We start from the raw sequence: 15,408 nt of genomic DNA, 5'->3' as shown, positions 1-15,408 counted from the left end.
TCATTTGGGAACCATATTGTATAACATTTATAATTAGGCACTGTTTGGTATGCATTACGCTACACCATGTTCGTAGGGTTTAGGGGCACCAACTCAAGTTACTGCACCATCAAACCTAAGGCCGGCCCGGATTATATATATATATGGAAAGTTAGGGGACAACCAATATGGCCTCAAAAACCGCAAATCTGCCTGGCTATGCAATGTTCGGAGCAGGGTATGTAACACAGCATAACTGGGCAGATTTGCATTTTAAATGCTAGAAATACTTAGTGACAAAAAAGCTGTTGCTATTAATAGCTAAATAGAGCTTTTAACAACCTGCCAAAAGAAGACCCCTCTAGTCCACATATAATTGTCACATGAGATCATTGTCGTATCCTATTGAAATTGGGATATGCCAACAAACCACTAATCTCTTTGACCACCTCAACATTTATTTATTTGCTCTCTCTGCCCATTCAGATTACATCCAATATTCTGTTGGATGTAATATGTGAATTGCTTTTTAGACAAGCCGTCTGGGCAGGAAGTGTGGCGGAAACATAAGTAAATGAAGAAATCCTCCCTGGATGCGCTGGGCCTCGGGATCCGCTCCCAGGGGCCAAATTTGAACTTACAGTACTTTAGGAAATGAGAGCACTACTTGTACTTTGTTAATTAAGCCTAACTTAGTAAAAAGTATACAACTCTTTTAATTTATGTTTTCACAATTTTTAAGGCAAATGATGGAACAAAAATAAAAGAAAGATTCTCTAAGTAGACATCTAGGGATTAGGCTGAGTAGAAGTAGGCTCTGTGAGGTTGTATTTCTATAGGCTGGCTTCTCCCTGGGGCTTTTGGTTCAGCTCAATGCCAGCCAGAGCTACACTGCTTTGCTATGAGGCTGCTTTTGACAGCCGTAATAGTGCTCGGGGAAAGCGCTGTATATATTGTGCTATGAACAGGATTGTATCCAGTCTGAATAAAGCAGGGAAACTGTTCTCAAACCATACCAAGCTTTTGCTGCTTTATTGTGACAGGATTCGATTCCATTCTAAGCACAAAATATATGACTCTCGAATGGAGCCATAAAACTGCCATCTGAAACTGGCCTTATTCTAAACATCAAATAGAGTCCAGACTATAAATACAAACTATTTACTTATGATGCAGTCTGTTTTGAAATCACAATAAAACACAGCTTAAAAATAAATGCTTAATTGTCATATTTATTTATGAAGCACTCTATTGTGACATCACAATAAAACACAGCCTATATATACACACACAAATTAAAACTCATCTGATGATTTTCAGATTCTGCAGCAGCCCATAGTCTACTCTAGCAGGATCATATAGTGTATTTCCTTTTTAGCCCTCCTACGTTCATGTTTCATAGGACATAAAAATACTATTGCCAGTCTTTAGGTCCCTGTTGTAGAAAGGCAATGGGCAGTTAGAAGGGCTTTAAACTATGTCGCTGCTATCAGTATGAGGCCTTGACAAAGTGTAAGGAAACGCAAAATGTCCTGCTCTGTCATATTTGTCTCATACTTATATTTTATATGCTGCAGTAAAAAATGAAAAAGGACTTGGTGAATCTTTTCTCATATTTGATCACTGCTATCAAAGTACTTATCAAACCAGGTGCTGTCATAAGTATATCCTAAGGCACAAAGTCTTTACATACATAGTAAGATCTTAATTGTTTGTTTTATTCCCTAAACATTGTCCTCCATTTTCGTATTTCTGCAGCAAATGCCATTTACACTATATTTAAAATGGCTGGCAGAAATAGTCATGGCATCCAGAGTAGCTAGAGCTGCCTCTACCTTTCATTCACCTGTATAGTATTATTGAAGGGTCACTGAACCCGGAGTCTACTAGTCCTTCTCAATTAATTAGAATGTCATCAAAAAGTTAGTTTATTTCAGTAATTCAATTCCAAAAGTGAAAGTCATATATTATATAGATTCATTATACACAGAGTGATCTATTTCCAGCATTTTTTCTTTTAATGTTGATGATTATGGCTAACCGTTAATGAAAACCCAAAATGTAGTCTCTCTGAAAATTTGAATATTGGGTAAAAGTTGCAGATTGTAGACTTATGGTGTCACACTCTAATCAGCTAATCAACACAAAACACCTGCAAAGGTTTCCTAAGCCTTTAAAAGGACTGGTCTGTTGCTCAGTGGTCCAAAGTCCTGTTTTCAGATGAAAGTACATTTTGCATTTCATTTGGAAATCAAGGTCCCAGAGTCTGTAGGAAGAGTGGGGATGCACTCAATCCAAGTTGCTTGTGGTCCAATGTGAAGTTTCCACAATCAGTGATGGTTTGGGGAGCCATGTCATCTGCTGGTGTTGGTCCACTTTATTATATCAAGTCCAGAGTCAACGCAGCCATCTACCAGGAAATTTTACAACACTTCATGCTTCCCTCTGCCAACAAGCTTTATGGAGATGCTGATTTCATTTTCCAGCAGGACTTGCCAATAGTACCAATACCTGGTTTAATAACCACAGTGTCACTGTGCTTGATTGGCCAGCAAACTTGCCTGACCTAAACCCCATAGATTGATCTATGGGGTATTGTCAAGGGGAAGATTGAGAGACACCAGACCAAACAATGCAGACGAGCTGAAGGCTGCTATCAAAGCAACCTGGGCTACCATTCAACCTCAGCAGTGCCACAGACTGATCACCACCATGCCACGCCGCATTGATGCAGTAATTCATGCAAAAGGAGCCCCGACCAAGTATTGAGTGCATATACTGTACATACTTTTCAGTAGGCCAACACTTCGGTATTAAAAATCATTTTTGAAATTGGGCTTCTATAATATTCAAATTTTCTGAGATACTAAATTTTGGGTTTTTATTAACTGTTCGCCATAATCATCAACATTAAAAGAAAAAAAAAATGCTGGAAATAGGTCACTCTGTGTGTAATGAATCTATATAATATAGGAGTTTCACTTTTTTAATTGATTTACTGAAATAAATTAACTTTTTTAGGATTAATTTATTTTGTTTCAATAGATTTTTATTGAGATTTTGCAATAAAATAGAAAATGTAAACCTTTTACGCAAAAGATTTACAGAAGAAACAGGCATCATATGATACAACAAAGAACCGGAACAGGTATCACAGAGTCTCAGTCGAAACAAATAATAACAAACAATAGCCGTAAGCAGTGAAAAGGGGGAAAAAAAGTGGGGGGGGGAGAGGGGAAGGGTATGTGGGTAAGTCTGTCTGAGGGTTAGGAAAAGGTTACAACTCAGTAATCATGCTGGCGGGTAAGTGGGGGTAGGCATAGCTGGTCTAGGGCTGCCAAAGTTTCTCAAACTTATCAATCCTATCAAGTAAAATGCTGGTAAGCTTTTCATTAATAAACATTTGCTCTATTCTGGATTTGACATCTGCAAAAGTAACTGAGCGTTTTTTCCAGGAATGGGCTATGGTCATTTTGGCGGCTAGAAGAATGTAGGAAAATAGCTGAAATTGTGCGTGTGTAAGCTCAGGGGGTTTGAGATGAAGGAGAGCAAGTTTGGGATCTTTGCGGAGAATTATACCAAATAGGCTCTGGATGAGAGACCAAAAACTCTGCTCCAGAATCTGGTGAGCTTAGGACAGGACCACCATATGTGGTACATGTCGCTGGGTGAGGGGCAACCACAGAAACAGGAGGCAGGATAGGTAGGAAATGCATGTGCAATTCGGCTAGGGACTAAGTACCATCGCATCATTACTTTATAAGCTGATTCCATAATAGTTGTGTTAATGGAGCAGTACAAGACTGTGCTCCAAATAGCACGCCAATCTGCTGTTTCAATCGTTGTCCCCAAGTCCCGTTGCCATCTATCAACATAGGTATGAGTAGCAGGGGTTGGATTACTGAGAAGCCATTTGTGTAGTATGGATATTACACCTCTAGAGGTTGGGCATGTTTCGCAGATTCTCTCAAACTGGGAGTAAGAGTCGGATTCCGCTTTGTTGCTGAGGATAGAGTTAATCCAGTTCTTGAGCTGTAGATAACGGAACAGCTCACTACTGGGGATTTGTTTAGAAGTTTGAAGATCACATAACGAGAGAAGCTGAGAATGGGTGGGTGAGAGAAGGTGATGAACCCTCAATATACCATGAGACCACCACCATTTAAAGGCATGATAATTGTCTGCTCCTGTGGAGAAAAGGGGATAATGCCATAAGGAGATGAGAGGTAAATGAGGAGAGATCAGTCTGATAGAGTATTTAATATTGTCCCATACCGATAAAAGACGTGTGAGAGTGAGGGTCAGAAGGGTAGAACATAAGGGGGGGTTATCCATGGCAAAGATTGGATGGGGATGGGTGATACTTCCGGAATGTCCAGGTACACCCAAAGAGGCATGTTTGCGGTCGTATGTAATTTAATCATGGGTGCTATCATAGCCGCTTGGCAGTATTTAGAAATATTTGGAACACTTAGATCCCCATCATATTTCAATGAGGATAGGGTGGACCTGGATATTCTAGGACATGTGCCACACCAAATAAAATAAAATAATTCTGATTTTGGAGGAGATGTAATATGTGTGGTGGGACTTTAATTGGCAGGGTTTGGAACAGATATAGAAGTTTGGGAAGGAGTGTCATTTTAACCGCATGTATACGTCCAATCCATGAAAGATACATAGATTGCCATGATAGTAAAGAGGAAGTGAGGGTACGGATGATGGAAGAATAATTAGCAGAGTATAGTTGGTCATAAGAGGGGGTAAGGTGTATGCCCAGATACTCCAGTGATTGTTTGGACCATTGAAATGGGAAGTGGCTACGAAGTGCATGTAAGGCCTCAGAGTAAAGATTAATATTTAGCGCTACAGATTTTGTGGGGTTTATAGTGAGGCCAGATATTGAGGCAAAATCGGATAGGGTGGTCATTCGGTTGGGAAGGGAGATAATGGGTTGGGAGAGTATTATCAGCAAAGAGGGATAGTTTGTGGTGCATGGCCTCCAGTTCTAAGCCCCTAATATTTGGATTTTGGCAAATCATCATGGCCAGGGGCTCAAGTGCCAGGATGAATAAGATGGGAGAGAGAGGGCATCCCTGTCTCGTTCCACGTTCGATATTAAAAAGACCAGAATGATAACAGGCATAACAAACTGTGGCTGTTGGGGTAGAATAGAGGGCATGCACTCAGGACATAAAGTGTTGTTGGAAGCCCCATTTCCCCAATGCGAAATCCATGTAGGACCAGGAAACCATATGGAAAGCCTTCTGTATATCAAGCGAGAGGAGCATTGATGCTAAGTTTCTTTTACGAGCCATATGGATCAAGTATATAACTCGCCAGGTGCAGTTGCTAGTCTGTCTACCCGGAACTAAGCCAGCCTGGTCCCCATGAATAATCGCGTTCTTTTTAATGGACCCTAAGCGATTGAAGGCTCCTCGAAATGTGGCTTTATGAGTTTCCCCACAATATAATTGTATAATTGGGGAAGATGTGGACCCTACATTGAGATCAAAATATTCCTTCACACTTGTGCGAAGGTGTCCTTAGAGGACAAAAGGTAGTCATTGAGGCGCCAACTAAAGGAGAGCCCCCATGGGACTAAAGAAGTAAGAGAAATCTCTACGGGATTGTGATCAGACCATGGTGTGCTTAAAATTTTAGCTCTAGAGCAAAGTGGCAATCATCTTTGGGATGTGAAAATGTGATCAATGCGGCTAAAGGAAGAGTGAGGGCAGGAGTAGAAGGTGAAATCTTTTGTTGAGGGGTTGAGTTCACGACAGATATCATGGAGGTCGTGGAGATTTAGCATGTTGCTGAAATCAGAAAAGGGTGTTTGGGGTGTAGATGCACTTAGAGCCGGGGATTTGTCTAAGGAGGGGTCAATTATTAGATTCGAGTCACCCATGACCAGTAAGAGTCCTTGGCGATGAGTGTCTAGGAGTTTAAAAGTGAGAGAAAAAGCATGTCTGGAAGTCATTGGGGCCGTAATAACCTACTAGAGTTACGTCTACATCATGTAGCGTTCCCTCCAATATCACGTAGCGTCCAGTAGGATCAACAATATCCTTGGTACAGATAAAAGGAAGATTCCTCCAAAAGGCGATAACCACTCCTCTTCTCTTCTTGTGGGCGTAAGCATCATGGAAGATAGGAAAGTGCAAGCTCAAGTATTTTGGCCAAGAGGTGGCAGAGAATCTAGTCTCAAAAAGGCAAATTATGTCGGCGTGATACGTTTTGTAGAAGTGGAAGGTCTTTGAACGTTTATGTGGGTAGTTAAAGCCTTGGACATTGTGGGAAATTATTTTCAAGGTAGGTAGAGCCATATCAGGAGCCTAACAGTAGTGATGTTAATCCAAGACCGATAGGGGGAGAAGAGGGGGAGGAAAAAAGGGGAGGAAAGAAAAAACTAAAAACCAAAATAAAAACACGTGTAAATCGAAGAACGTGGTCTGCCTGGAGTGGCAGAAATAGGTTCAGTAGTATGGTGAGTACTACTTTCAATTATAGGGGTCGCTAGCACCCGGGCACAAAGGTGCATTAACAATATTGTGATTGGGGCGGAAGGAAGAGGGCAAGAGGTGTAGTTATCACCATAAACCCATGACGATAACTAGTAGAGTCATGAGTGATTCAGATGTCGGGCTAATAGAAGTGTAAGTAGTGTGAACAGGTATGGATTAGTATTTGGAAATTGGGAAACGTAACACTAGGTGGATAATGAGCTGGAAGCTCATATTCTGTTCAATAGGTAAGGTAGAAAGCACAATGTATACAGTGAGTACGTGCCATATGTGATGCAGTGGTGGGTGTAAACTACAGGTGAACAATATCATAGACATTAATACAGCGGACCAGACACATAGTGCTACCAATTGGGCTGAGGAGTGGCCTACTATAGTATTCTTCAATTACTTTACTGACAAGAAGTTTAGACAAAATGTCTACCTATGATCTGCCAGATCTCCATTGAACCTCAAGAAACATGCAAAATTATTTGATTCTTCATGAGCCTTTCACCAGCCAATATTAAAAAAGGCTTCATGCAGAACCACAATAAACCACATGTTCTGTAAATAAAAGAGCTTGTTTGGGCCTACTGTTCCGTTGGCGATACTTGTTATTTTGAGAGATCAGAAGTGTTAGCCCATTACGTGTGTTAAATCTTAGATTACTCCTGGTGATGGGTCCATAAACTCCTGGCGATGGGTCCATAAAATGGTAAAGATACACCATATTCATTCTGCAGTCATATTATTGTTGCCAGACTTTTGTTGCCATATTACAGCTCCATACATGTTCCAAGTTGTACAGAGCCATAATAGGACATCCACAAGAGCAAATGGGCTCATAATTTTGGGACTGTGTTTCACCATGCATGCTCTGTGTACACTGCTTTAACATTTGCATGAGGCCTAATACACCTGTTGTGTCCGTCATTTTGATGGGAAAATTAGCGCTGCAATCAAAGCTATTATTCAGTCATAGGCATTGACCCAGATGGCCTTACTAATGTGTTTTATTATGGTTCACTCTTATGTAAATCTGACTTGTTAAAACTAAAAAGGAAGTTCGGTAAACACGAGATCTGGGTTAAAGGGGTTTTCCAGTCCCTAAAAATTGATAGCCTATAGTCCGTATAGGCCATTAATATCTGATCGGTCGAGGTCCGACTCATGGGACCCCGCTAATCAAATATTTTGAAGGGGTGCAGCGCTCATATGAGAAGAAGGCTTCAATGGGAGAAGGCGGCTGCAATACCCCGAGCGATCAGCTATTTCTGGCTTATCCTGAGGATAGGCCATACATTTTTAGGGACTGGAAAACCCCTTTAACCCACATCTCATGTTTACTAAAGTTCCTTTTTAGTTTTAACAAGTCTGATTTACATAAGAATGAATCATAATAAAACACATTAGTTAGGCCATCTGGGTCATTGCCTATGACTGAGAGCATCATGTGAGATATAGTTCAGTAACATCTGGACGGCTGGAGGAGAAATTAATGTAAATATACATATTTAGTACCAACCCTTTTGTTTTCCTCAAAGGGAAAATATTAATAGAACATAATGAGTGCTGTTAAGTTTTTGTGTATGGTTTGGCACTCTGCTATACAATTCAGGATGTTTGGTATCATCTGGTAACGGCTGTGGTTATCCTCGCGCTATAAAGATACTATAGTTATTTCTATATTAACTCTGAAACTTGTGATTAGGACATTCTGTACCAAACAATTAAGTTTTTCTTTTTTATAACTGATGAAAACAGTCTGTTCTACCCACAAAGGCTATTTATAAGAACAGCATCTGGGTAAATGTATTATTTGTTGGCTATGATGATATTATTTTGGAGAATGTAATTAAATTTGGTTTAGTAAGGCCTCGTTCACATCTGCGTTGGGGTCCCTTTCCGACGTTCCGTCAGAGCTTTTCGTCAGAACGGGACCCTAAAAAGACAGAAACTGACACAAAGGTGACAGATTTGGTGCCCTAGTCGACTACGCTATTGCTTCCGGCAATACGACGGGTCCGGTGCACAAAAGAGACAAACGGAAACCATGGGCACCGGATCTGTCACTATTGAAATCAATGGTGATGGAAAAGGAAACCTCAGACGGAACGTCAGTACGAGACCCCAACGCAGATGTGAACAAGGCCTAATACACGTACAGTCCATATACACTCACACCATCATAAGAGATACGCATAATATGATCTGGTAGATGCTGATGTGCCCCCCACATGTCACATGTTATTTGTATTATTGACCTCCGCATATGGGACTTTGTACCTTCTATAGCTGCACCCCTGAGCCCACACATCTGGATAATAGTGTGTGTTATCAACTGGTTATGGGTTTTTCCCCATATTCCAATAACATATATTATTCTAAGTTTCTATATGGTTCTCAATACTGGATATGATTTTGTGTCAGTAGTATTAAGTTTTTATTAACTATTATTGTCATTATTATGTATATCATGACTAAGTTCTACTAGGTCATGGAAGGATGGGTATTAATGAAATATTCTTATTGTGAAGTACTTTATGGCTTTTTTTGCCCATTGTGTTTTTAAGGAAATAATGATAATCTTTTACTGTAAAAAAAACAATAGTTTCCCATTCACTTACTTTATATTCACCCCTATGAGGCCTACAAATACTATTCCCATACATGCAATTATATTCCCTTCCATCTGTGGCCTACTTCTTTCCAACATACATTTGTAAGGTTAGCAAGAAGTAGGAAAGAAATGGATCGCAATATGACCACAGAATTAGATTACACAGAGTTTGTTTGTGGTCTGTTACCATGGAGACACATAGGTATCCATAGGAGCTGTAGGCACAAAGCGATTTTCAAAATTTCTTCATTGTAGATGCGTTGGAATAATACAAAAAAATGGCTGAGCAGGTAGACCTTCCCCTTAAAAAATGTATGTCTTTAAAATGTTTGCCGCCTTTTACAAAATTAACCATAACATTGTGCTGTTCTTCTCATAAGATCTAGCACCCACTATCATGACCCTGGTATGTTACATAACCCTAGTAGGGCCATTTTACCAATAATTAAAATTTGCCTGGAGTTTTACTTTAACATTTATGGCCTATCTTTATGATAGGCCATCAATGTTTGATTGGTGGGTGTCCAACCCCGAGGACTGAGGCTGATCAGCACAATAAACATATAAATACACATAATTTACACATGAATATACATGGTTGAGTATATTTACATGTAAATGTTTGCTTTAGCAGACGCAATTTCCCCAGGGCTGCCTATGGGTACTCGGTTACTGTACCTATAGGTAAATGCAGCCCTGCCTAACTCCCTACAAATATTTCTTCATGGTTGTCAAATAGAATTCTGTATTTAGACAGATTTAACCAACCATTGGCACTTCTAAAGAATTTGTAGGAAATGAGAAGCACCGAATGTCGGAGAAGCGTCTGCCTGTACTGTACTGTTATTTTTGTGGTGACCTTATAACATGTCAACTTAATGACATAAAAAGAGTGAACCACAGATGTTTTATGTGAAGTCACTTGTAGAGCTGAAAATAAATAGTTTATATGAGGAGATCCCATCACATTTTCCATCTAAGCAATGAAATTCCACCACAGTTTTTTTGCAAGACTTGTCCTGGGGTAACCCACTAAGAAGCAGTTTATGGGGAAACTCAATGTAACGTGGCCAACAAGTGTATACAAGCCTGTCACTCTCCGCATCTCTAGAAATCTGTCTGAATTAAGCAATGCTACCAGTACACAAAACCAGTATTGTGGTTCTCTGATGTGCAAGCTTGCACTTTTGGTTGAGATTGAATAAGGAAACAATAATTTTATGCTGACTCGTTTGTTACATGAGTTCATTTTCTCATTTGGTATGTCAACTTCAGCACTGCCCTTTCAGATATGGAACATTACCAAAACTAATAATAGACATAGATTTCACTCGTATGCTATCTCCATAAATATGTGGTTTTGTAATGATTAACGTAGCCCTATAAATGGCAGCAAATGTTACTCATAGCTTAACGTAGCCCTATAAATGGCAGCTAATGTTACTCATAGCTTAAGGATATAATCGCCCATTTTCCTTCCTTCCAATATAACACAGCCCACTATAGTAGCAGCTTATCAGTATGATCCACAGTCTATAAATGGATTTATATAGGTATTTGCAGTAGTCTTAACAGATCAAGTTACAGTAAATGTGCATCTTTGAACATCATTTATTTTTCCATCTAAATATGTCTGCAATTCTGTACTGATGAATTATGAATTTTATAATATCGCTTTATAGAGGAAAAAGCTGTATTTTTCTAGCACAGAGCTTTACATTTCTTGCATAGTCGTAGATTTAAATGATACCATTCTGGCCTCCTGCAGCCATCACCTACGAGCTTACTGAATCCATCTGATATATATATATATATATATATATATATTGAACTGAATGATAAAACAGTAGGCATTAAGCTCCTAAGCTAGCCGTAGTGGCAGTTGCAACAAACAAAATGTTATCATTGAGCTGAGTGGTGACAGAAGATTTGTAGCTCTGTATCAGAAAAACTGAGTTTCCACACTGCAGTGTGGTGCTGTGTGTTATAAACGTGTTTTTGCCCTTGTTTTTTCTTGTAATAATGAGGTAACGTCACACAATGTTTCTTCTTCACATCGCAGTCGTGATGTCGGACGTCACATCAAATACCATTTGACATCACCTTGCAACCTGCGATTCACTGCATTGTGTGATGTCAGATTGGGCGCACAAGAAACCGTTTTAAGCCTTGATTTTTCTTAGTGTCATTTTAACCCATTGACAAACACAATATTGCCCGAATAAGACAATGACAGGATAGGTTTTTTTTCTTTTTTTTCCTTTAAATAAAAGTGTAATCCGGTCACAGAAAATTGGTGGTCTATCCTCAGGATAGTCCATCAATATATGATCAGTGGGGGTCTAACTCTCGGCACCACGCCATTCAGCTGTTTGAAGTGGCCACGGCACTCTGGTTAGTGCTGCTTCCCCTTAATGTCGAAAAATGCTCCATACTGTACAACGCCGACAAAGTCGTAGCGGCAGAGCATAGCATTACAGCTACCGCTCAGCGGCGCCTTCGTGCAGCTGATGGGATGGGGTGCTGAGAGTCGGACCCCCTCACCGATCAGATATTGATGGCCTATCCTAAGGATAGGGTATACATTTTCTGTCACCAAAAACGACTTTAATGTTTGGTTTCTGAAATAGCGCAGAAATTTCTGCAACTGTGAATCCGTCACATCTTAAAGTGGTTGATTCTGCAGCATGCAAAACAGATGGTTGGGATAGTTCCAGAAATGTCTGCAACAAATCCGCCATGCGTGAACATATCCCAAAGGTTTAATCTTTACCTTAGTGAGTAAACATGTCACAGTAATACAACTTTTACTAATTGTTTTCCATTTCATCTGTAGGAATCGCCTACCTCGGGGGAGCGTGCAGCCCTAAACGCAAGTGTGTCCTGGCAGAGGATAATGGTCTCAACCTGGCATTTACTATTGCACATGAGCTTGGTCACAAGTAAGATACAATTTCAACATTAACCTCTGTGCTGTTTTTAAGTTTTTGAGAAGAACTAATGGCACCATTATTTCTTTGTTCTGTATTACTATTTGTTTGCTTGAGTTGAATAATGAATGCATATTGATTGGTTAATAATCTTTCTTTAATGCCCTTAACACAGGCTGATGTTCTGCCCGGTAAACGAGCGAGATCGACAATACTGCTTGTTGATTGGTGCTTGTATGCTCCATTCAAACAGGAGCAAGGATTGGAATGTATGGGGATGATGTACAGTACTGTGCAATAGTTTTAGGCAGTTGTGGAAAAATGCTGCAAAGTAAGAATGCTTTCAAAAATAGAAGTGTCAATAGTTTTTCTTATCAATTAACAAAATGCAAAGTGATTGAACAGAAGAGAAATCTAATCAATATTTGGTGTGACCACCCTTTGCCTTCAAAACAGCATCAATTCTTCTAGATACACTTGCACACCGTTTTTGAAGGAACTCGGCAGGGAGGTTGTTCCAAACATCTTGGAGAACTAACCAAAGATCTTCTGTGGATGTAGGCTTCCTCAAATCCTTCTGTCTCTTCATGTAATCCCAGACCGACTCGATGATGTTTAGATCAGGGCTCTGTGGGTGCCATATTATCACTTCTAGGGCTCCTTGTTCTTCTTTACGCTGCAGATAGTTCTTAATAAGATTGGATGTATGTTTAGGGTTGTTGTCCTGCTGCAGAATTAATCTGGAGCCAATCAGATGCCTCCCTGATGGTCTTGCATGATGAATAAGTATCTGCCAGTATTTCTCAACATTTATAACACCATTTATCCTGACAAAATTCTCAACTCCATTTGCTGAAATGCAGCCCCAAACTGGCAAGGAACCTCCACCATGCTTCACTGTTGCCTGCAGACACTCATTATTGTACTGCTCTCCAGCCCTTTGGTGAACAAACTGCCTTCTGTGACATTCATATTTCAAATTTTGACTCCTCAGTCCAGAGCACCTGCTGCCATTTGTCTACACCCCAGTTTCTGTTTTCGTGCAGAGTTGAGTCGCTTGGCCTTTTTTCCATGTCAATAGTTATGGCTTTTTGCCCGCAATTCTTCCATGAAAACCACTTCTGGCCACAATTCTCCGAACAGTAGATGGGTGTACCTGGGTCCCACTGGTTTCTGCCAGTTCTGAGCTGATGGCACTGCAGGACATCTTCCGATTTCAAGGGGAAGTAATCATGACGTGTTTTTGATCTGCTGCACTAAGTTTCCTTGGCCGATCACTGCGTCTACGATCCGCAACGTTGCCCATTTCTTTGTGCTTCTTCAAAATAGCTTGAACAGCACATCTTGAAACCCCAGTCTACTTTGAAATCTTTGCCAGGGAGAGACCTTGCTGATGCAGTATAACTACCTTGTGTCTTGTTGCTGAACAGCTGACAAACTAGCGTTTGGTCATTTGTCGGCTGATAGCTGTCCTATTTACACAAAGCAATGATCGGGTGCGAGCCCTTGTAAAAGGACCTCAACGCTCGTTCATTGGCTGATTGTATCGTTCATGCAGCCAACAATATTACCGTTGTCAGCAGCACATCACCCTGTGTAAACAGGAAGGCGTGCTGCTGACATAATGGAAATGTATGGGGACGAGCGATCGTAGTTCCGAGCACTCGTCCCCATACATAGCCCCTTGTGAAAGGTGCAACCAAGCACCGATCAACGAGCTGTCTCGTTGATTGACACTTGTTTACACGGCCCAGTCAGGCCATGTAAGAGGACCCTAAGGGGCAGTACATTTTACAAGTTTGCACTCCACATGTCTGAAGAATTGAACACTAATAAGTAGTTTTGCTTAGTGATTAAAGTATGGAAAATCTTTTGAATTTTAAAAGGTTTTCCTACAGATCTCTTATTAGGTAATGCGCATCAGGCCGGCTTATAATTAGTATGAGCAATTAACTTCCTTAAGAAAATGCATTTGTATGTAATAATGGATTTGACTTGGTCAAATATGTGTATGTGACCTCATGTGGCTTCTTTGAATTTGTGTGCTTGTAATTTGCAAATGCTCAGTGTGAGCCTGTACTTAGTTTATTGGACACCATCCAGACACCTAAATAGTAGCAGTCCTGTCAAGTCAGCAGTATTACTCTTACTATTTTCTTGTATATAACAGTCCTGTTTACAATGTACAGTATGTTATGTGCTTACAATACACAAGTGATGTTATCACATATACGTTTATTTAAGGGTAACTAATCAGGAGAAACAGTAGACTTGGTTTCCAATGATAACCTGCGCTAGAATAAAGTCATTTTAACACAAGTTTTTATAAATAAGCCAAAAATAAATAAAAATATGTCTTAGGCGGGATTCACACGACCGGGTCGTTCCCGAGCCCGAGTGTCGGCCGGTAAAATCGCCCATTTTGCCCGGCCGGTTTGCATTAAGTTTTGCATCCGTGCCGGGCCGTGCAAATCCGGACAGTGACATCAGCGGCAACTCCTGAAGGGGAATCCCCATGTGTTCGGGGATTCCGCTTCAGGAGTTTCCCCTGATGTCACTGCCCAGATATGGACAGAGACATCAAGCGCTCTGTCCAGGAGCGGAATCCCCGAAAACACGGGGATTCCGCTCCTTCAAGGAGCTAAAGTGCGGCTAGCACATAGCAGAGCGGGGAGATACCTCCCCGCTCTGCTATAGTGGCGTCGCTACAGTAGTAGCAGCCGCAGCAGCTGCTAGCGGCGCCATCGAAGGTGTCGCCGGGCCAGGGTGCTTTTAAAACAAGCATATACTTCTATGGGAGCCGGGCGGCCGAAGATAGAGCATGTCCTATTTTTTGACGGCCGGTTTTCCCGTCCGTCAAAAAATCGGTCATGTGAATAGCCCCATTAGGGGTCTATTATTCCTAATGCAGCCGGGTGCCGGCCGATTTATGAACGGCCGGCACCCGGCCGGGAAACCCTGCCGTGTGAATGAGGCCTTATTGTATATGAATTTCACCACATCTTGGAAAATGTCATAAAGTAGTAGTTGAAAACATACAAAAAGATTATTTCTTTTTGTCATTGTTATTTTTTTTTCTTTTATAATAAACAGTTCCACTACCACAATAAACGTAGAAAAGATACACAATACATGTTTAACCCACCCACAGCGGAGGTATGAAAAAGAGATAAAATAAATATTAGGGCATTATCTCAAAAAGATGCATCTTTGTTCAACACAATGATTCTAACCATGGTCTCCAATGTTAGTCTAATAGAATTTTTCATATAGAAAAGTTAACCATTTACTAGCAATTAAATTCCAAGCTTTATAGGGAGATTTCTGTATAGCCAAAACGAACCTTGGAAAAAGAACGAACATATCCGATACA

General features: G+C 40.5%; 1 protein-coding gene across 1 annotated transcript in view; it reads left to right on the top strand.

Annotated features, from left to right (window-relative positions):
• ADAMTS17 (ADAM metallopeptidase with thrombospondin type 1 motif 17) overlaps window positions 1–15,408 on the top strand; it is a 281,500-nt gene that overhangs the window by 86,128 nt on the left and 179,964 nt on the right. Inside the window, exon 8 of the mRNA XM_075858251.1 lies at window positions 11,942–12,047. Within this exon, the coding sequence (XP_075714366.1) occupies window positions 11,942–12,047 (106 nt within the window). The remainder of the gene's footprint in view (window positions 1–11,941; window positions 12,048–15,408) is intronic.

Source organism: Rhinoderma darwinii, chromosome 3 (genome assembly GCF_050947455.1).
Source record: "Rhinoderma darwinii isolate aRhiDar2 chromosome 3, aRhiDar2.hap1, whole genome shotgun sequence".
In the NCBI taxonomy this organism is placed as follows: Eukaryota; Metazoa; Chordata; class Amphibia; order Anura; family Rhinodermatidae; genus Rhinoderma; species Rhinoderma darwinii.
Note: the sequence above shows the minus strand (reverse complement) of the source record. Positions and strands in the feature narration are given on the sequence as shown.